Source organism: Xenopus tropicalis, chromosome 10 (genome assembly GCF_000004195.4).
Source record: "Xenopus tropicalis strain Nigerian chromosome 10, UCB_Xtro_10.0, whole genome shotgun sequence".
In the NCBI taxonomy this organism is placed as follows: domain Eukaryota; kingdom Metazoa; phylum Chordata; class Amphibia; order Anura; family Pipidae; genus Xenopus; species Xenopus tropicalis.
This window is the reverse complement of record NC_030686.2, coordinates 24,789,740-24,812,694: the sequence shown is the minus strand read 5'-3', so window position 1 is coordinate 24,812,694 and position 22,955 is coordinate 24,789,740. Positions and strand designations below refer to the sequence as shown.

At 38.8% G+C, this 22,955-nt stretch overlaps 1 protein-coding gene across 4 annotated transcripts in view; it reads right to left on the bottom strand.

The window, feature by feature from the left end:
- The window catches only part of tom1l1 (target of myb1 like 1 membrane trafficking protein), a 36,811-nt gene extending 18,106 nt beyond the window's left edge, over window positions 1–18,705 (bottom strand). The window contains exons 1-4 of one of the 4 annotated variants that reach the window (XM_031893991.1): window positions 18,386–18,615; window positions 9,585–9,672; window positions 2,456–2,542; window positions 672–750 (exon numbers count right to left, since the gene is read on the bottom strand). In XM_031893991.1, the coding sequence (XP_031749851.1) occupies window positions 672–750; window positions 2,456–2,493 (117 nt within the window). In that variant the 5' untranslated portion in view covers window positions 2,494–2,542; window positions 9,585–9,672; window positions 18,386–18,615. 4 annotated transcript variants of the gene reach the window in all.
- Window positions 18,706–22,955: the final 4,250 nt, after the last annotated feature.

The following is a 22,955-nucleotide window of genomic DNA, read 5'->3' as shown; positions in this document are numbered from 1 at the left end:
AGTCTAAATACCAGCTTAAGTGATGATTTGTTTGTGCATTATGTCAGGCTGGGTGCCCCAGGCAAAATTTTGGACTTTATTTAGCCCTTTTTCAAGCCATGTATTATTGCCCATGGTGGTATCTTCATCAAATACAGTTAAATGTGAGTGTAATATTGATTATCTGTTTTAGACACTTTCCACATTTAGGATGCACTACTATCAGAATTTAATGTTGACCCCTGCAGGCCCTCTTTCTGTTGTACTGCTCACCAAGTCACATCATCTCCCTGATATGTCTGGAGTAATGTCAGGTATTGGTGAAGATTCATCTTGGACTTATCTGTGAGAGGAACGGAGTCAGTGAGCAGTATGCTACAGTAAGGGGTGCCACAAGTAAGCAAAATTAACTAAGGCAACGGTTTTCTGGTACATAAGGAAAGTGTTTCTCATTCACACTAATTCTTTTCTTTGGTTTGAAACAGAGAAAGTGAATCACTTGGAGATCTGTTTTCAGCCCAATAAACCCCCAAAACAGCTACTATTGGGGTCACAAAGTTCTCTCTAGCAGTGGCTAACCTAATCAATGCCCTAGTTTTAAACTAGCAGCAATTGTTCTTTGAAGGAATGAGAGCAAGCCTTCCTTTTCTTGGAACAATCACAGTTTATAATGGAATCCTCCTACTACTTACCAAAAGTGAAAATTTCACTTCCTTCTGGTTGTAGTTTCTGCATATCCTTTTCCTAAAAGCCTTGACTGCATCTTTTGGCCTAAAATATAGAAAGCATTTTGTAATACACTTATACAGGGTTTTTGGTTTTATATGGCCAAAAAATGTAAAGGGGTGGTTTACCTTTAACTGTGCAACTGGTCTTTATTATTTATTTTTATAGTTTTAAAATTATTTGCATTCCACTTCTACGTCTTTCCAGCTTTCAAATGTCACTGATCCCAGCAGCCAAAAACTATTGCTCTGGGATCTTACAATTTTATTATTATTGTTACTTTTTATTACTTGCCTTTCAGTCACGATCTGGTTGCTAAGGTCAACAAGGCCATAGCAACAAAGTAGCTGCTAAAATTCCAAACTGAAGAGATCCTGAACAGGGATACCTTTGATTCACTAAAACAACCCAGCAGCATAGATCGGATCCTGTACGGCCATGTTACAGTTTTTGCATTTGCTGGTGCTTATGACTGTATATCCTTTCTACATTATTCCCAACAGCAGGACAATTTACTTCTGTAAATGATTAATATTATTGGACTTTGTCTTCATAATAGTTTTGCAACCATGGAAAATAAACACAGGTACAGTAAGAGGATGTAGCAATAATGCATTGGCTCACAATCAGATAACATAACAGTGTGGGAAAATCTTTTGTATAATAATGGCCAAGAATGTTAGTAATGTCCAGAATAAAATATAATGCTTTAAATTAAAGTCAGTTTTTTTTCTTTATAGCTACGCATTTTGTTTTGCACCACAGCTATGATCAGAGCATAACTGTGACCAATACAACAAATCTGTTAGCCAACAATGGCTGCAAGTGAGAGAATCTTCTAAGACTCCTGGGATGCTCCCAGTGTTTGGTAAAATCTATTTTTCCTTATGACTTTTGCGATATTAAATATTTAATTACTGCATTTTCAGCCTAATATTTTTTCCTGGCGCTGGTCCCCCTAAGACATACATTCATGGATGCAAGCGCCAGTGTATACAAAAACATTTGTGGAGTACACCAATAAAGTTGTATGCATAAACATTGTTTCCTACTTGCTCAGTCCCACTAATGTATTCACAAATGGGGGAACATTTCTGCTGCTAACAACTTTATTTTGCTGCTTGGCATTTGCCCATTACAAATCTTTGACTGGCAGTAGAATCTGTTAGAGCAGGTAAAACACAAACCAACAATTTGTCTCTCAACCATATTATTGATATTAGTATGGGGCTCACAATACCAGTACATTTTTCTAAAAAAAGAAAAATAAATGAAACAATTGAATAATAAAACATCTTATAAACTACAAGGTAAATAAGAAAGACCACAATATGTACAAAAAATGTATTACGCTTACAATTTTTTCTTTTAAGGGACAATTTATGCATGTTTTTCCAAATTCCACAGGACTTTGAGTAGACCAGGGGTCCCCAACCTTTTTTACCACAAGAAACAAATAGAAAGAAAGTTGGGGAGCCATGTAAGCATGAAAAAAAGTTTCTACAGGGTATCTAATAAGGGCTGTAATTGGTTATTTGGTAGCCCAATATGGACTGGTAGCCTACAGGGTGTTCTGTTGCGCAAGTACACATGGTCTTTATGTCTCCAAAACTTGCCGTCAAGTCATTCAAGAAATTAAAAAATGTGCACTTGCTTTGAGGCCAGTGGGAGCAACATCGAAGGGGTCGGTGGAGTAGATAAATGTGCTAATATGTGTTTCAATATATGAAATTCTGAATAAAAGACTTACCCATCTGCTGTTGTATTGATGACATCACATATATTCATAAACTGACCCCAGTCTTCATTTTGTAGAGTACTGGCTGTGTGAATATCTAAATAAATACATCAAAATAAAACATGTAAAAAAAATGTACATTTTATTACTATAAATGTGTAAAGCATTGTTTGGATATACATATTTACATTACTTGTGTAAAAATGATGTGGGATAATTTATTAAAGTGGTGCATCAGCCACCTACTATTCTATCCAAGCATTCCACTGTGAGATTACCTGCTGCTATCCTGATTATACAGGTGCAAAGATTGGTGCATGGTGCTAAATAATGTGCGTTTGGGCACAGGTTGCCCACAAGCAATGCTCTTTACTAGCGGTTTACTGTGGTTCAGGTGGTTATAGCTGCATTCTATGTAGAGTCCTGTGCTTAAAGACAGGGCTTCTTTGCACCCAAACATGCTGCATGCTGGCACCACAACATAGTGGGTACATATGCAGGACAACTGCTTGCACAATTGGGGTGTATGTACTGGTACTTATGACTAAATATTCCCTCAATATGAACATATTACCTGTTTCTCTTTGTCTATAGTTGGGTATATACATGAAGACCTAGCTGGCCAAACTGACTGGCACTTACCCAGTTCACTCAAAAGACCCGATTTCCAATTGAAACCTGTCTGGAATTGAGCAGATTTCATTTCAGGCATGATAGAAAAGCAATTTTTTATATCTTTTTAACTGATTGTGTTGCCTGGAAGGTAAACAGGTTCATCCAAATGGTCGGTTTAGGGCCAAACTGGCTGCCAGTGTGAGTAATCAGAATGAGAAATACCCTGCCATCAAGTCTTAGTAGTAGATTAAACACAATAACTTTTTCTGTTGACAGAACATATTTATCTGCATTTCTTGCAAATTTCACAGTGCAAGTAAGCAAATATATTAAATGTATGCCTGGCCTGGCCTCCAAACTCTGAGCTTACATAAAAAGACATCATTGTTCAGAATTATTTGGCACAGAACTCACAGTATGAATATAAGTCAGGCTAAAGATATTCCAAGTATATAAATATGTACTGAAATAACAAATTCAGGAAATAGACTACCAGAACATTTACAGGATTAATATCAACCTCAGCGGGGTTGAGGGGGCTTTAAAGGTACACAGTGCAGTTTATTGTTGAAATGAAAAGGGGAGCAAGAGCTTTCTGCATTGCTGTATGCAATGTTCAAGCACTTTTCATAGAGAATAAGTCCTATGTATTTTTTAAAAACTTTTTAAATATGCCTGTCCAATTCTGTGTCAACATATACGACTCTAAATACTGAAAAAAATGCACAGAATCGTCACATATACTCAAGGCAAATTCTTTTACAGACTTCTTTAATGTGCTCTATGGTTGTCATATACTGTACATGCATGCCACATCTTCTGAACTGTTTAATAACTTACTCAAATATTATTGCCAAAAATATATATATCATGTACAGATCCTAAAATATGAATAATGGATTATATTTTGATGCTTTGGCCCCTGAACACAAAACACGCTGAGCTTGATTTATGGCTCATACAAACCAACAGATACAGACAGAACAGCAATCACTGCTGCAGCAAGTGGACCACAAACATATCACATGGGCATATGAAGCCAAGCAATGTGATTTTGCAGCTCTAAGCAGCTATTAAGCAATGTTGAGTAGGAAAAGTCAGTCTTGTTACTGCTACTGGCCACAAAACTTGGATGCTGCACAATGCATAGGAATACATTTGACACAGGTTTGCTATTTTTACATTTAAGGGTCCATTCAAAGCAAGAGTTATGTCCTTAGCAACTTAAACCAAACCCTTCTTTGATGAATCAAGGAAACCCTTGAAATACTTGCAGCCTGGACCAGGGGGTAATTACAACAGGTTAAAGGTAAACTAAAGAGTAAGAAAGAAGTAGGGTAGAAATGTTGCATATTATGTTCTGTACCTGCCCAAAACAACCACAGCCCTTAAGCAGTCAAGATGCCCCCAGAAGCTCCCCATCTTCCTTATAGCTGATTTACAGCAAATATTCCGTGGTGCTGTTAGTTATCATCATTTAAGGCTTATTAGTAATTCACTCTGATTCTCCTTACATGGCAGCTATACAGCCAATGCAATCTGCATCAGAATTTAATAAACAGCCCTGTAGCATCAGCTTCTATGAGAGATGGACATCATTTTCTGCTTGATAATTTGCGACAACCCCTAAGCTTGGCTTCTCACCAGCTTCCCAGAACACACTGAGCATGTGCGTGTCACTGACAAAAATCCAAATGATGAGACCCTGTGCACAACTTTAAAGGCCTGGATCATTACTGTAATGGAGATACAGAATATTTAGACTGGTAAATTACATTTACTATATAGTAGACAGCATTTGTAGCCATTTTCATTATTAGTTCTTCTTTAAAACACTGCTGTGTAAGAGCAATAAAGATACTAATTTATCACAGTGTTTTTATATGCTGCTGAACAGAGAAGCGATTGGATTAATAGGTTACCAATTTCCAACCAACAAGTTCCCAAAGATAAAACACATTATAGAAGAGAAAAAGCATACAGCAGCAATTCTGGTTCTACAATACAAATGCCCAGAGAGAACGTTTTCTCCACTGTTTCTCTTTCTGAAGCTGGATTGTCCCTGTTAAATAAATATTAGCGTAGACTTCAGCCTTGCCCTGCCTGACACCAGTTCTTAGCAACTATTGTAATTGTATCCTCATGCAAAGAGACCACAAGTTATTTACATAAAGCACTAAAGTTGAAAATGAAGTTGCTCAGACATAGGCCTACTGTTTCAAGTTATACAACATGACTTCTGCACGTCTCAGTGCACATAAAATACAGGCATGGGACCTGTTATCCAAAATGCTTGGGACCTGGGGATAAGGGATCTTTCCGTAATTTGGATCTCCATAACTTAAATCCACCAAAAAATGATTAAAACATTAATTAAACCCAATAGGATTGTTTTGCCTCAAATAAGGATTAATTATATTTTAGTTGGGATCAAGTACAAGGTACTGTTTTATTATTATAGAAAAAAAGGAAATCATTTTTAAAAATTAGAATTATTTGCTTATAATGGAGTCTATAGGAGATGGCCTTTCTGTAATTCAGAACTTTCTGCATAATGGGTTTCTGGATAAGGGATCCCATACCTGTACTTTAATATTTACAGCAATAATAAATACAGAGAATAAGAAAGGGCACCAAAGGGCATCTTTGACCTAACAGGTTCTTCTGCCCAGTTCTATGCTATGGATCTATAAAATACCATCACATAATGAGAGAAGTTGCTAGAAATAGGATAAAATTCAAACAAACTCACTGATGTCCAACAGCAAATAGAATAAAAGAGAGAGTGATTTTCAAATGATATATCAGGCACCTATTTAGTCATATCAATTACTGTTAATGTAAGGATAACAAATGCAGAGCAGGTAGTAAACCTTTCAACATATACCACGTTTAGTCTGTACATATCAGGTCTTCATTCATTCCCTTTGTAGGGGAAAATGAAAACAGAGATGGCAGAACCCCTTTTAAAGGAGAAGGAAAGGCTAATAAAGAGTTAATCTCAAGCTGCAGGCATACCTTCAGTTGTCTTAGTAGTGCCCTTACGTCTCCCCATATTTCTCCTGTTCAGATGATCAGAAGCCAAACAGTAAGAAAAAACGCTGAGCTGTGTAAAGAAAGTTCCCAAAATGCCTCACTCCTGCACAGACACCCAGACCAAGTGAACATACGACTTCGTAAGACTACGAGGAAGCTTCCTGCTGATTGGCTCAGATCCACATTCCTAAATGGGGGGAGTGAGTTCTTATTATTGAGGGAGGGGGGAGCAGGAGAGGGGAAAGCGCAGAGCGCTGCGTGTCTCTGGCACAACAAATCTTTTGACAGAGGACTCAGTGCAGCGTTTCTGTAAGTGCTTATGGCTGTATTTAGACCTTTCTGATAAAGCTTACTTAGTTTTTACCTTTCCTTCTCCTTTAATACTTTTCACGTGTCTCTCTCCTTGGATTCACTGTTTTTTTACCCTTTCCCTGTTAACAATTTTTATCCCAGGCAATGCTTGTTGTAAATAATAATGACACTGTATTAATACTCTGTAGCCATAATAAATAATGTAGCTGCAGACAATGATTTTATACAAACTTGGAACATCAAGGTGACTTATTCTCATATTTTACATCAGGTATATGACATCACTAAGCACCTGTTATAGAGATATATTTTAAAGTTATCAAAGGCTCTTGAGTGATATGTTGTTATTATTATATTGTTAGAGGCCTCAAGTCAATAAATGGCTGAATGGATAAGTCAGTAGTATTTTTTTTTTTATCATAAGATGCTGTTTATCTGAACTGGTTTACTGGATTGCACCCAAACATTAGTCTGAAGGGCATTTAAGTTCAGTAAGTCTTGTGAAGTGGAGTATTATAAAAAGACAAGCAACTATTAAAGGATAGGCATAACAGAGGGCTCCTAAGATGTGGCAAGGCTTAAGGTAAAAAAAACAAACAAAAAAAAAAAACAGGAGCAAGAAAGAACTTTTTACTTCCACGCTGCTCCTTGGCAGTGAGATGTGGTTTACTGCCTTAGGTCATTGACTTTGTGCTAATAGAATGGAGTGTAAGGAGTTGTACGCCTCTATGTATGGAGCACTGCATGCTGGAGGAGCAGTATATGGGCGGGGCTTCCCTGGTACGCCAGGTAGGTAGGTGTTAAGTACAGGGCTCCCTAACCTGACAGTATATGGCTCTAAGGGGCACAGATTTGCCATAAATTGCTTTGTGTAGTTTTCAGTACATATATAGTGGGCGGATGATCCCATCTGATATCTTTGTACCAAGATTATTGATCAATACGAACAAAAGACCAATATTAATTTGACTTTAACAATTATTTTTATCCTCCGCACGTAAACAATTTTTTGCTCCAAAATCTTGGTTTTATTGCAGTACAAAGTGACTGATCTGTTGCCAGGAGAAATGTTGCGTGACCACACCTGTTCCTTTTCAGTTTTATTATATGTAATCATTTTATTTTTATAGTGCTATATTGATTAGAGATTGATCTCATTGTTTGCATAAACAAACTAGTGAAACTAGTGCATTTTCACTTACTAGACACTTGGGTATATGTTTTTTATGGTTAGCTATTGGCGTAGCCTATACTTATTTCAGGAAGCACATTTTTGCTGTAAAAAAAAAACAATGGAGATAAAATTTATATAAAGCTTAAAGTGATCTGACACCTGAATATAAACTATCTAGTTGTTCCCTGGCTCAGATGACTTACTGTAACCATATCTAGAAGCAGTTTGTGCCCAGTTATTCTGTATTTTATCTGCCTAGCTTCTACCTAAAGAATCTGTTTTTCAGTTCCTTTTGTTCCTACACAAACTTATTCCAATGAATTTATGGACAAAATATGCCATAATAATTACAGACATAACAAAACCACACTAATATTAGACTCATAACTAAACATACCTTGTTTAAAACTTTAAAGCAAAAAATTATATTTCGATGCCGAAAACTATGAAGTTTAAATAAATTGCCCATGGATATAGCTAGTTGGATCTTGCCAGAAACACTCAAGACTGTCTGTTTCTAACTTAAAGGTTAGATTAAATTAAGCTCTTCTCATTACCTGCAGCTTGTTGATTGGCCAGCTTTGATGAGCCTTCTGGGATGTCAACGTCAACCACGTTGCTCCAAACAACAAAGTAAGAATAGGCAACTGTTCTCCTCTACCTGGAGCAAGCAGTTCTGTTTTAGACTGTGATGCTTAGGGACCACAAGAATAGCATCAACCACAGGAGCAGTAACTTGCCTTTAAACATTTGCAAGGACAAACATTTGGCAGCTAGTTTTTGCATACTGGTCATCGGAAAGCACAAGTAAAAATGTGCTTAGTCACACTGTACAGCTACCTTGCAACTTTAACGTGACTGTGACTTTTTCTCCCTCTGCAATTTTTTTTTTATTGTGGAAAATTTTTGTAGTGGTTTTGTGAAAACATTTGCCAATGGCGAAATGCTGAAATTTGTGGCAAACCCATGCTTGCCGAAAAAATGTGCTCATCAATAGACAAGGACATTAGATTACTTGGTTAGGGAACACACTGTAGCTGCAATTACTTGTTATTACTAACAAGTAATTGCAGCTAAATTACTAAACCTACTTTATTGTACACAGACAGCACAGGGTATCGGTAGGAGAACAGATATGCTGGAAATTAATTTATGTGGCTTAATAGTTAATTACCTGCTAGAGCTGCTTCATGAATTCTCAGTTTTCTAGTAATCTTATGAAAGTTCTAACTGTGACCTATGCTAATCTCTAATAAACTTTGAAGTTTGCAGAAGAACTTTGAAGTTTGCAGAAGTTTACAGACTTGTAAAACTTCAGTTTCTAAATGTCTCATTTTCCAACAGGTATTGTGAGGCACCTGGAAAACTGTATAGTTTAGTAAGCTTTGCAGGTCATATCTTAAAAAGATTTCAATAGTTCACCCATTAGAAAAAATTAAATACCTAAAATACCACCCTACTAATATTTTCAGGGCTGCAGCCTCATGAGCTTGTAGACTATAGCCAACTGACCACTGGGAGTTGCTTTACTGCCCATTTTTCTTAGCAGAAGCGCACATTAATCGGTGTGCCTAAAGAGCTATTTAAGCAGTTGGCTTTGTATTTTCAGGCAGCCCTTTAAGTATAAAGATAATGCTATTCTTTACCCAGATGCTGGGAGATAAAAGTTCATTTAGTAAAAGGAGTATAACATGATCTCCCAGAATTTCAGTGCAATCCTGTGTCCAGCACTATCAGCCACACAATTTTGCACCAGATAGCTAAGTTTTAAAGATGCTGTTTGGAAACTGTTTAGCATTTGGGTGCAAATTGTATCTGCGAGGGAAGAGGTGGTACATTGCTGGGGCACATGGGAGTGCACCTCTAGGTGGAACACATATTGGAACCAGGGTAGGCCTGGGGGGTGCCACGCTTGCGTAAACGCGTCAGGGGAGGAACAGTCAGGTCTGGGCCACCAGGATTTTTCCCGGTGTCCCAGTCTGACCCTATATGGAACCCTTAACTTAGTTCCTAGTCAAGGCAGGTGTTGAGTGCATGAAATTTCTCTGCTATAGTTATGCACTAAAATAGGTGAACCTGCAACTTTGCAGAGCTAGAAGAATGAAAACAAACTGGAATGAGAACAAAGTTTTATTATGCAGTATATACAGTAAACAAGCTGCAGTATTTACAGGTAAATAGTAAACGTGAATATGTAATAAAAGCCCCTCTTTTAAGGTCTTTTGTTTATAACAGAATGGGACACCTGGCAATTCTGTTGAGGTAAGGGTAGAACTAAACCAACCGGTTCCATTGTCAGTATATTATTTGGGATGGCATGTATGTGATAGGAGCAATCAGGTTGCTAAATTTTATATGCTTTGCTAACCTATCTGGATACCATGATACGTTGCAGATTATTAATAGATTATTAAACTAAATTACTTGCCTTTAAATGTCAGACTAAACATTTCAGCAGCCACGATTATCAGGTGAAAAACAGTGGAGATTAATATACCTCTCATTATATGTCACAAATTCCCATAATAATCTAAACTGACATTAGCCCGAAGGCTATAAAACATTACTTCTAGGTAAGGGGTTAAAAAAAAAAAAAAGCACCAGTAATCTTTAGACTATCCATGGAGCATCCCACAATCCAATGTACTAAAGAGACAGTATACCCAGTGGTTCAACATCAGTTTAATGAATAAGGTTTGTGCTGAACATACATCTTGATTATTGTTTTAATCAAGAAAAATTATAGTTTTTGTAATGCTTGAGCTAAACAGGGAAATTAAACGGCTCCATGTTTTGTCCTTGTGAGAAAGATATAATTAGCATACCAGTACATACCAGATAATCACAATGCATAATGGAATCCTCCTAACAAAACAGTCACAACACAGAGGGAAGGAAGGGGGTTATATGTTAGTTATTAAATTATCTACCTTGCAAGAACCAAACATTGAGCAGCTTTAATGTCTCTCTTTCACTCAAAAAAATAACTAAAACCATAGATTTTGTTTATTAATAATACAATAGGCAAAGATTATGTTCAACACAAGCCCTATTTGTTAATCTCATGTTGAACAAGGGCTATATAATATATAAGTAATAGAATTCCCCTTAAAAAAATCTCTGGCTGGGGTTAAATATGAGCAGTCACTGTGCACCAGAAATTAACTTTATAGCATAGGGTGGTTTAAATGAATGCATACATGTATGTGTAATAGGATACCAAAAATAAGTTTCAATTCCTTCACTAGCATTCTTTTTAATAAGCAGGTGAAGACATGTCCAAGTAATTTCAAAGAATGAGTGTTTGTGTCACTGCACAGGCTGTTTGCTCACTTGCACAGTGTTGCCGTTAGGAAAGGATGTCGGCACTACTGCCAGCTCTTCTACCTGTGGCCTCCGCTTATCTGTAGAGTGCAGCTTCCACCCAGGACTAATGAATGTCACCTCTTGTTCCAAATTCCAGCTGCTTTGTATTTTCATAACTATTCTCTATCCTCATTTAAATTCATTATTATTCCAGAGTAAAAAACAAAACAAAAAGAAAGCTAATTTCAATCAAATAATTCAGTTTTTAAAAAACGCATGTTCTCTGTAACAATAAAACAGTACTTTGTAGTTGAGGGTAACAAAGCTACATGAATCCTTACTGGTGGCAATCAATCCTACTAAGTTTATTTAATGATTTTTTTTTTTTAAAGACTTAAGGTATGATGATCCAAATTATGGAAAGACAACTAATCCGGAAAACCCTAGGTCCCAAGCATTCTGGATAACAGGTCCCATACTTGTATTGCCATGAACAAGCAATGTAGGATTTTCTGGCCTATAAAGCAAGCTGTACAATATAAAGTATATATAATATACAATATAAAGTACAAGAGTACTTTAGGCCAGTGAAGTCACAGCTGCTTCTGTAGTGCTATTTCCCTAACATGAGAGGGCTGAGCTCCATAAACAATAGAACACAGTGAAGATTACTGAATCCCATGTGATGTTACACCATGCATATATAATAATATATAATAACAATTCAACTGAAGTGAGCAACAGAGCAGCATGAGTCATTTATTAATAAGAGGGAAAAAAACATTTTATTTACAACATGTGGGAATGGAAACCTGCAGCACTCCAGAATTATTGCATAAGGACTCCCGGCATCCTTGTCTATAGTTCAGAGATTTGTGTATACAGTATAATAAGAAGACAAAAAAAGCCTTGCTAGGCCTACGTTTATCTGGACTGCAAAGAGGGTGTATAAGGCACACTGTGCACATGTGATAATATATCAAGAATAACTTGGGTCACCCTTTGCAACCATAAATGCTCAAGAAGACGTTGCCCCTCTTGTAATAATGTGATATAAATGTAAAGCCCTGTCACCTAGAGAGAAAGGGTTGGCAGATTTCTACCTGCGAAATGTGTTTCGTTTGATAGTCGGAGAGCTTCTGGTGATGTATATCTTGTAAGGTGTGCTCCCCGGAGTGTGACAAAATCAGACAACCTACTCTGATAGCAATTATAGAGTATTAGCAGTGATATAGAATTCAGAGGATCCTGTTTCCATCTTTAGTGGAATGTCGGGCAGACAAAACGTATCCTACTAGTTGGTTGTATTTTCATGGGCTAAAATATAATGGAACTGATAGAAAAATATGATGTGTAAACAACATGGAAGATCTGTCGTCCGACACAACACGCCTGTTGGAAGGGAAACACTGCATGCTGCATTTTCATCCAGAAGGATAAAATCTGATGGTGTCTGACAGACTTCTCTCATTGAAATACAGTCGGATTATGGGCTGTGACAGACGGGGAGAATCCCCGAAATTCCATCCCACCGGCTAGAATGTAAATCGCTGGTGGGATGGCATACGTGGCATCGCAATTTGCCGAAATCAGCGAAGTTGCCTTGAGAGGAAACTTCGGTGATTTCGGCACCACGTATGCCATCCCACTGGCGATTTACATTCAAGCCGGTGGGATGGCATTTCGGGGAGATTAGTCACGCGGCAATTAATCTCCCTGTGTGTCACAGCCCTAAGATGTAGGAACTAACCACACCATCAGACTCTATCTGATCCAACTTTACATTACAGCCTACACTGACACCATGTAAAAAAATGCTTTGTAAAGCTACAAATTTGTTGTTATTGCTGTTTTCTATTCAGAACCCCTCCTATTTATATTCCAGTCTCTCATTCAATTCAGTGCATGGTTGCTAGGGTAATTTGGACCATAGCAACCAGATTGCTGAAATTGCAAACTGGAAAGCTGCTGAATAAAAAGGTAAATAACACAAAAACCATAAATAATTAAAAATGAAAAACAATTGCATAATGTCTCAAAATATAATTTTCTACATCATACTAAAAGTTATTTCAAAGGTGAACGACCCCTTTAAAGAAAAACAAGAATGTAGGTCTAGTGTCTGAGGTGGGAGGTAGGCTGCCCAGTGTGTTGCTGCTATAGCAACACAAGACATTTAGTACTGTGCAATGCATGGGAAATCTGAGTGGTTATGATTATATATATATATATATATATATATATATATATATATATATATATATATATATATATATAAAACAATGATAGCAGGCACTCACGTGTATAGATAATATAATATGCCTGGGTGAAGTATACAAAAGGATCATCTTTTATATAGATATACACACACAGGTATGGGACCTGTTATCCAGAATGCTCGGGATCTTGGGGTTTCCGGATACCGTATATACTCGAGTATAAGCCGATCCAAATATAAGCCGAGGTATCCAATTTTACCTAAGAAAACTGGAAGAACTTATTGACTCGAGTATAAGCCTAGGGTGGGAAATGCAGCAGCTGCTGCTAAGTTTCAATAATCAAAATAAATACCAATAAAATTACATTAATTGAGGCATCAGTGGGGTATATGTTTTTAAATATTTATTTTAAAGAAAAACAGTAAACTAGCTCTGTAAGTGAAGAAGAGGGTCAACAAAAACAATATGAGTACTACCCCACGCTCATTGCACATTGGCAAACTGGCAGCGGACCTGGTCCCGGATGACGTGTAAGGGGAAATAAGTATTGCGACTGGGAGCGGGCCAGGGCACAGGAGGGTCTGGTTGCAGGTGGCCTAATTTGCACACAAAGGACAGAAGGTGCTAGTCTGGAGGGACCCATGGCACCTGAGTCGAGTATAAGCCGAGGGTGACTTTTTCAGCACATTTTGGGTGCTGAAAAACTAGGCTTATACTTGAGTATATACAGTAATAGGTCTTTCTGTCATTTGGATCTTTATACTTTAGATCTACTAAGAAATCATTTAAGCATTAAATAAACACCAAAGGATTGCTTTACCTACAATAAGGATCAATTATATCCTAGCTGGAATCAAGTACAAGGTACGATTTTATTAATAAGAGAAAAAATATGTTTCAAATTTTTTATAATGTAATTAATAATATTTTACTTAATATAATCGATTCAAATGAAGTCTATGGAAAATGACCTTCCCATAATGTGATGCTTTCTAGATAACCAGTTTCCAGATAATGAGATGTCTCACTTGTCTCCTGTTCAGCATGATCTGTATAGATAATGCTAGGCCTGGCTGCACCCAGTCCAGTCCTACTTTTTAAATCTTTCTAAGGTTTTTATTGATTTTAATGTCCTTTAGGTAACATCCTCTATGTTTTTTCTTTGCATTAGAATTAGGCTTGCCACCTGGCTGGCAAAAATGATCTCCTGTGCCAATGTTATTAATAGGAGAAAAGGTTAAAGGCTGGTATTTTTTTTTTGCCAGAAAAGGTGGAACCCTAATTAGAATACTAAGTGGGTCATTTATTAATTAAATGGCAAAAGTTCTGTACAAATAGCTCCCTAGACAAGGCTAATGGAAAAAATCCCAGTGGACCACAGTTCTGCTTGGTACTGCCTCCCTATACAGGTATGGGATCCCTTATCCGAAAAACCCGTTATCCAGAAAGCTCCAATTTACAGAAAGGCCATCTCCCATAGACTCCATTATAAGCAAAGTGTTCTAATTTTAAAAAAAAATTTCCTTTTTATCTGTAATAATGAAACAGTACCTTGTACTTGATCCCAACCAAGATATAATTAATCCTTATTGGAGGCAAAACAAGACTATTGGGTTTATTTAATATTTAAATGATTTTTAGCAGATTTAAGTTATTGAGATCCAAATTATGGCAAAATCCCTTATCCAGAAAGCCCCAGGTCCCAAGCATTCTGGATAACAGGTCCCATACCTGTACTAGTTCCCCAACCGCTACCTGAAACCAGTTCCATGGCACACTGGAAGGGGTAGCCTTGGCCACAGTGTGCACTGGTGGTATGGGGGAGTGTTAATATGTGACTTTCAGCTGCTGTGCTGGCTGGCTGCTGTAGGGGTAAGTGATTATACAGGCATCATTTCCAAGAGGCACTGCTCTGAACATGTCTCTTTGTGTCCTATAATTTTTAAAGGGCAGGAGGTAATAAGCATCTTCTGTCCAACTCAGAACATTCCCATTATGGAATTATTGAGTCCTGTCAGTGATCTGACAAGAATCCAATGACCTCTCCTGAGGATGCATTCGGCCAGCAGCAAATCACTGATAGGAGAATTTGAAAGAAGCCTCTACTTCCCTCTTACTGTCACAAATAAAAAGGGCTACAAGACTGGGACAAGTCTTATCAAAGGGGGATTTTAATCATCCAGAAATTGATTGTGAAAAAGTAATACTGCTAGCACAGTTATTGGAAACAGTATATATAAATGACAACGACATGTCATTGCTTAAAACTAAACCAAAAAGGACCCAATATTGGATCTAGTTATCTCTAACAATTTTCTAACATGAATGGAATATGCTCGGGTGCAGGCACATGTAGCCGATATACGCATGAAAACACGAGAGAATGCAAAGTCTCGCGTTTTTATGCATATATCGGCTACATGTGCCTGTACCCAAGCTTATTCCATTCATTCCGGTGCAGGCACAAGTAGCAGGCGTAGGGCTAAATTTTCAGCCCTACGCCTTGTGTGGCATCACCCTAATGGAGGAGGATCTGGGAGTACTTGTGGATAATAAACTTACTGTAGCAAGCAATCATTCTTCCCCAAGTTAGGCCCTATCAATAATATGCAGTGCACTTTTGGCTATTAAATCTTTAAAAATGATATTAATTAAATATACAAGCAGGGCTATTAAGCTGATTAAGGGTATGGAAGGTCTCATTTATCAGAAAAAAGGCTGGCTATGCTGGGATTGTATGTACAAGAGAAGGGGCGCTTAACCAGGTATATTATCATTTTGTACCTCTTGGGATTTCCAATTTTCTTTCCCCCTCTGAGGCAAATTAGAGAGGCTTCAGGTGTTTTTTGTTTGTTTTTTCTGAATGAACTAGCAGTTAGGCAGGTTTCATTAGGCTAAAGGAGACTGTGCTGAGAAGTTTCTGTTGGAGAAGCCGTCTTGCATGGTCAACCATGCATGGTTAACCCTTCGGAGGCTAGGTGGCACAGCAACTTAGAGATACTGAGCCTAAAGCATGATATGAGCAGTCTGAAACTGTGAATATCTAGAACTCAGAAAATGTCAGCTGCAAATATGTGCAGAAAAATATTAATATTTGGGTTTAGATCCCTTTTAAGATCTCTACAAAGCACACTAAGTAATTTTTCTGTACATCTATGATTTTCCAACATACATTTACAACTATGGGAGCCTTAAAGGGATTGCCTAAACATCAAATATTTCACAGGCTGGTGTTCTTTTAAATGCCCCTTGTTTACCCTGACTACCATAGCAACCACTGGACTTTCACATGCCATAAATGTTATCCAGGTCTATGGAATGTAGTGAAACAAAGTGTAATGAAAGTTAAGAAAATTACTTTCTTTATCTATTATTCCAGAATGTTATCTTCAGGCAGAATTATAGTTTGTATAGTACTAAAAAAAAACCTGCATAAGCACAGAGCAAGCAAGCCTGTGCATGGAATACCTTCTTTCCTAAATTAACTTCAAAGAATGTATTCTCAGTGATATGCAATACAAAAGGGCTCATTTATGCCCTTAAGTGCAATGAGCAAAGTGCAATTTCAAGTGTGATAGCTATGTTTTTGCCCAGAATTCCTGTTTCATTGCAGAAGTAAATGGGTGATTCTCTTGAAGCAATTACTCTGTGTCTACTGCAATTGTGTCGGATTCACAAAAAATGGACGAAACTGAGCATAGGCTTCACTGCAAATCGGGTGCAATTGCACAGAATATTTTCTAAGTATGCCTGGCATCATTTCCAGTGTTGGGTGTGCGAGTTACATTTCTTTTCATTGAGCACAGCTATGCTGCGCTGATTTGCACAGGGCACAAAGGGAAACTTGGAGCTACTGTCTGCTCAGGAGGTAGTGGTAGCTCCAGGGTTCCCCTGTGTCAATAGGCACAGCAGTCCCTGATTTGGAACAGAAGGTGGGAAAGACTAAGTGATGCCAAGCACAACTATAGGCAGGAACAAGGAGTTCATTTTGTCACAAGTACCTTTACTGAAAGCTGTTTTATGTACTGTGGGGAAAAGTGCAAGTTGGCCACTGCAATTTCGGAAAAAGATCAGCCCTTAATTTATTAACATTTAGTACGTTATAGAATGGCCAGTTCTTAGCAACTTTTCAATTGGTCTTCATTTTTTATTTGTTATAGTTTCTAAATTATTAGCACTTTTCTTCCAACTCTTTCCAGCTTTCCAAAGGGGGATACTGACCCAGAAGCTTAAAAACGATTGTTCTGTGAGGCTACAAATTTATTGTTAAATTGTATTACTTTTCTTTCTATTCAGGCCCTCTTCTATTCATACTCCAATCTCTCCCTCACATCACTGCTTGGTTGCCAGGGTGATTAGGACCCTAGCAACCAGATAGCTGTTAAAATTCCAAACTGGAGAGATGCTGAACAAAAAGCTAAATAATTTAAAAAATACACATAATAAATAAAGACTAATTGCAAATTGTTTCAGAATATCACTTTCTACATCATACTAAAAGTTAATTCAAAGGTGAACAATCCCTTTAAAGGGGGAGCTACAGTCCCACAAGCTAATACATCCATTTGCTTAATTTGCTGGTCAAATCCCCAAATGCAGCAGCCTGGATCTAGTTTCCTGTTCCTTTACATGGCAGTGGGCACCAATGGGAACCTGTGCCTACTGCCATGTTACAGTCCAGAAAGGAAAATCTCGGTAAGTATGATATTATTTTCCCTTTTCCTGTTTCTTCAAATGGCAGTGGGCACAGGTTCCCATTGGTGCCCACTGCCATGTTACAGTCCAGGAAAGGAAAATCTTGGTATGTATGATATGATTTTCCCTTATTTGTCTAGTTTTTCTGTGTCTGGAATGATGACTTGCTGCTTCAAACTGAGAAAACAGACAGAGCAGCAACATATATTAATAGGAATGGCAGTATTGTATTGAGTGAGTTGTAAAGCGAAATATAAAATGTTTTCTAATGAAAGAAAACCTTATTCTGAGCAACTTTCCAATATACATTCATCACCAATGTTCAAACGTTATCCAGTTATTTGTAAATTAAGTTGCCACTAAAAGCAATGTCTGCCTTTTCCTTGCTATTCTCTACACTGCTGGTTTTGAGGCTTTGCACATAGGAGTAGAAATATATAAACAGATACATATCTATATACACTGTATATATGTACACATACAGTTATTTACACCATAGACAGTCTACTTCAAAAATCTTCTACTGGATTGATTCGTGTGTAAGAAAGGAGGACTGACACACCAAAACAGCTCCCTGTTACATACCAATTAAGTGTCCCACGGGAGTGCTGAACGGATCCTTGGAACTCTTCCCAAAAGCCATGATGGTTAAACACAGATTTCCCCCGGTGCAGGAAGCATTCAATAGGCAGGTCTTTAAATGTGAATAAATGTGAATCCAAATCCCAGGAATAAACCCTTTTCTGTGTTTGCTGTTTCCATGTAATCTCCTAACAAGACTTAAAAGTTTTTTTTGCTGAAGGCAGAGTATTCAGCCTTACCTGTGTCAGGAGAAAGGGCAGGGCCCGGGGAGGAGGTACTTAGTGCAACAGGATCTCAGCAAACAGCCACAGGTGCTCACGTGAGACATATGGGAGAGGATGATGATAACAGGGAAGGGAGGGGGCCTTTCGCAATCTTTACAGCGAAACTATATTATGTATCATATCTACTGTAATCACTGTCATATATTTCCTTTATTAAAGAGGAATAGTTTTGTAAATAAACATGTATTCAAACTGCAACTTATGCCTGATCTTTCTTTTTAATTAGTCAATATTTAATGTTCAAGTTTTTTAAAAATAATTTTAAAGGTGTACATTTATTTTGAAACTATAAATAATCTATTGTGGGTAAAAGGAAAAGGGAGGCTGCTCCAGGGTTTGCGCATCCCAACAGATTTGCCAGATTGTGTGAAGAAGATGGGAGTGTGAACTCTGGACTGGCGGTTCTAGATGAGGCTGATCTCTCTAACAGCCGGGAGACCAGTTTCTCTAGTAGTGGTGGGGAGGAGAGCAGAGCTAGGCCTAAACAGATGGTGGTTATAGGGGATTCAATCATTATGAAAGTGGACAGGGTAATCTGTCAAGCGAATCGCTTCAACCGGACAGTTTGCTGTCTTCCTGGTGCCAGGGTTCGGCATGTGGTTGATCGGGTTGACACATTATTGGGAGGGGCTGGGCATGACCCGGCTGTCTTGGTACATATCGGTACTAACGACAAAATGAACGGTAGGTGGGGGACCTTAAAGAGTGAGTTCAGGGATCTAGGCTCTAAGATTAAGCAAAGGTCCTCCAATGTCATTTTTTCGGAAATTTTGCCGGTGCCACGTGCAAGTTTAGGGAGACAGCGGGAGCTTAGGGAGCTAAATGCGTGGCTAAAGTCTTGGTGTAGAAAGGAAGGGTTTGGGTTCCTTTTCCTTGGGGAACAATCTATACAGCCGTGACGGATTGCACCTCAATGGAAGGGGGTCTGCTGTGCTAGGGGAGAGAATGGTTAAGAGGTTGGAGGAGTGTTTAAACTAGACAAGGGGGGGGTGAGCTAGAGTTCTATGGGAAAATTAGTGTAGACGGGGCAGGGGGACTAGCAAAGGGTTGTGGGGGAGGAGTGAGGGGGGCATATAGTTTATCAGATAAGGAGCCTTAGCTCTAACTGTCCATTAGCTAATGTAAACATCAGAGGGAGAAGTAGTAATCTCCGCTGCATGCTGGCTAATGCGCGTAGCTTGTTGGGTAAATTAGGGGAGCTGCAGGCTATTGCATGTATTGAAAATTATGATTTAATAGGTATCACTGAGACCTGGTGGGATGATAAATGCGACTGGGCTGTGAATTTAAATGGTTATACACTTTTTAGGATGGACAGAGGGATTAAAAATGGTGGAGGGGTTTGTCTTTACGTAAAGTCAGATTTAAAGCCATGTAATAAAGACATTACCAATGAAAACGTCGAATCTCTTTGGGTAGAAATTTCAGTAGGGCTGAAGGTCACAAAGAAAATGGTCATTGGTGTATGTTATAAACCACCCCGTATAGATGAGGGGGATGAGGCCCAGCTATTGTTGCAAATGGAGGAGGCTTCAAAACTGGGTCAAGTTGTTATTATGGGGGACTTTAATTATCCGGACATTGACTGGAGTAATGGGGTGGCTAAGTCAGAAAAAGCTAGTAGGTTTGTAAATATGCTAAATGACAACTTTTTATTTCAGGCGGTTCAAGAACCCACTAAGAATGACTATTTTGGACCTGGTGATTTCTAATAATAATGAACTCATCTCTAACATTTGTGTGGGTGAGCATCTGGGGAACAGTGATCACAACATGGTCTCCTTTGAGATAATGCTGCAGAGACAGCTCTATAAGGGAGTAACTAAAACGCTCAATTTTAGACGTGCAGACTTTGCCAGTATAAGGGCATCTCTGCAATGTGTCAACTGGGAAAGGCTTTTCATGGGGTTAGACACAGAAGGAAAATGGAACATCTTTAAAACATTGCTTTGCAGGTATACACAACAGTATATCCCCCTTGTAAGCAAGGAGAGGCATCGCAAAGCAAGCAAGTCGAGGTTGGTAAGAAAAGACGCGCTTTTAGGGCATTCAAGTTAGCTGGGACAGCAGAAACTTTCATCAGGTACAAGGAAGCAAATAAAGCATGCAAAAAAGCTATCAGGCAAGCTAAAATAGAGATGGAAAGGGATATTGCAGCTAGGAGTAAAAAGAATCCAAAATTATTTTTTAATTATGTGAATAGTAAAAAAATGAAGCAAGAAGGGGTGGGAACCTTATTATCACGGGGGGGTAAGTTGGTTGATGAGAACTGGGAAAAAGCGGAAATTGTTAACTCTTATTTTTGATCTGTCTATACATCTGAGGAGCCAGATAATGAAGGCTTCCCTTTTAATATACCCAGTGCTAGTAATTTAGCTACTGACGCGTGGGTCACTCAGGAGGAAATTCAAAAGAGACTTGAACATGTAAAGGTAAACAAAGGTCCAGGACCAGATGGGATTCATCCCAGGGTATTAAATGAGCTGAGCGCTGTGATTGCCAAACCTCTTCACTTAATTTTTCAGGATTCATTGAGGTCTGGCATGGTGCCGAGAGACTGGCGGATTGCTAATGTGGTGCCGTTATTTAAAAAGGGATCCCGTTCTCAGCCTGAAAACTCTAGGCCTGTTAGTCTGACATCAGTAGTAGGAAAACTTTTGGAAGGGGTAATAAGGGATGGGGTACTTGAATACATTGCAGTTCACAATACTATAAGTTTGTGCCAGCATGGTTTTATGCGTAACAGATCTTTCCAGACTAATTTAGTCGCCTTTTATGAGGAGGTGAGCAGGAACCTTGATGCTGGAATGGCAGTTGATGTCATCTACTTGGACTTTGCTAAAGCGTTTGATACAGTACCTCACAGAAGGTTAATGATCAAATTAAGGAATATTGGCCTAGAACATAATATTTGTAGTGATGAGTGAATCTGTTCCGTTTCGCTTCGCCGGAAAATTCGCGAATCTTTGAAAAGATCCGCGAAACGGCGAAAAATTCGCGAAACGGCGAAAATGTCGTGCGACAAAAAAAATTGTCGCCCGCAGCTATTATTTTGTCGCGCGGCTATTGTTTCGTCTCCCGCGGCTATTGTTTCGTTTCCCGCGGCTATTATTTCGTCGCGCGCGGCTCTTGTTTCGTTGCGCGCGGCTCTTGTTTCGTCGCGCGCGGCTCTTGTTTCGTCGCCCGCGGCTCTTGTTTCGTTGCGCGGCTCTTGTTTCGTCGCCCGCGGCTATTGTTTTGTCGCGCGGCTATTATTTCGTCGCGCGCGGCTCTTGTTTCGTCGCCCGTGGCTATTGTTTTGTCGCGCGGCTATTATTTCGTCGCCCGCAGCTATTATTTTGTCGCACGGCTATTGTTTCGTCGCGCGCGGCTATTGTTTCGTGGCGCGGGGCTCTTGTTTCGTCGCGCGGCTCTTGTTTCGTCGCCCGCGGCTATTATTTTGTCGCCCGCGACTATTCTTTTTTGACGCCGGCGACAATTTTTGGACGTGCGGCGAATTTTTCCGCGGCGAAATTTTTCATCCGTTTCGCGAAACAATCCGCCAATGGCGAAACGCGGAAATTCGCCGCGAATCCATGCCTGGCGAAACTTTTCGCCCATCACTAAATATTTGTAATTGGATAGAGAACTGGCTGAAGGATAGAGTACAAAGAGTGGTGGTAAATGGAACATTTTCTAATTGGACCAGTGTGGTTAGTGGAGTACCGCAGGGGTCAGTCCTTGGTCCTTTGCTTTTTAACTTGTTTATTAATGACCTGGAGGGGGGCATAGACAGTACTGTTTCTATTTTTGCTGATGACACTAAATTGTGCAAAACTATAAGTTCCATGCAGGATGCTGCCGCTTTGCAGAGCGATTTGACAAAATTGGAAAACTGGGCAGCAAACTGGAAAATGAGGTTCAATGTTGATAAGTGCAAAGTTATGCATTTTGGTAGGAATAATATAAACGCAAACTATCTACTGAATGGTAGTGTGTTGGGGGTTTCCTTAATGGAGAAGGATCTGGGGTTTTTTTTGATAACAAGTTGTCTAATTCCAGGCAGTGTCATTCTGTGGCTACTAAAGCAAATAAAGTGCTGTCTTGTATAAAAAAGGGCATTGACTCAAGGGATGAGAACATAATTTTGCCCCTTTATAGGTCCCTGGTAAGGCCTCACCTTGAGTATGCAGTGCAGTTTTGGGCTCCAGTCCTTAAGAAGGATATTAATGAGCTGGAGAGAGTGCAGAGACGTGCAACTAAACTGGTAAAGGGGATGGAAGATTTAAACTATGAGGTTAGACTGTCGA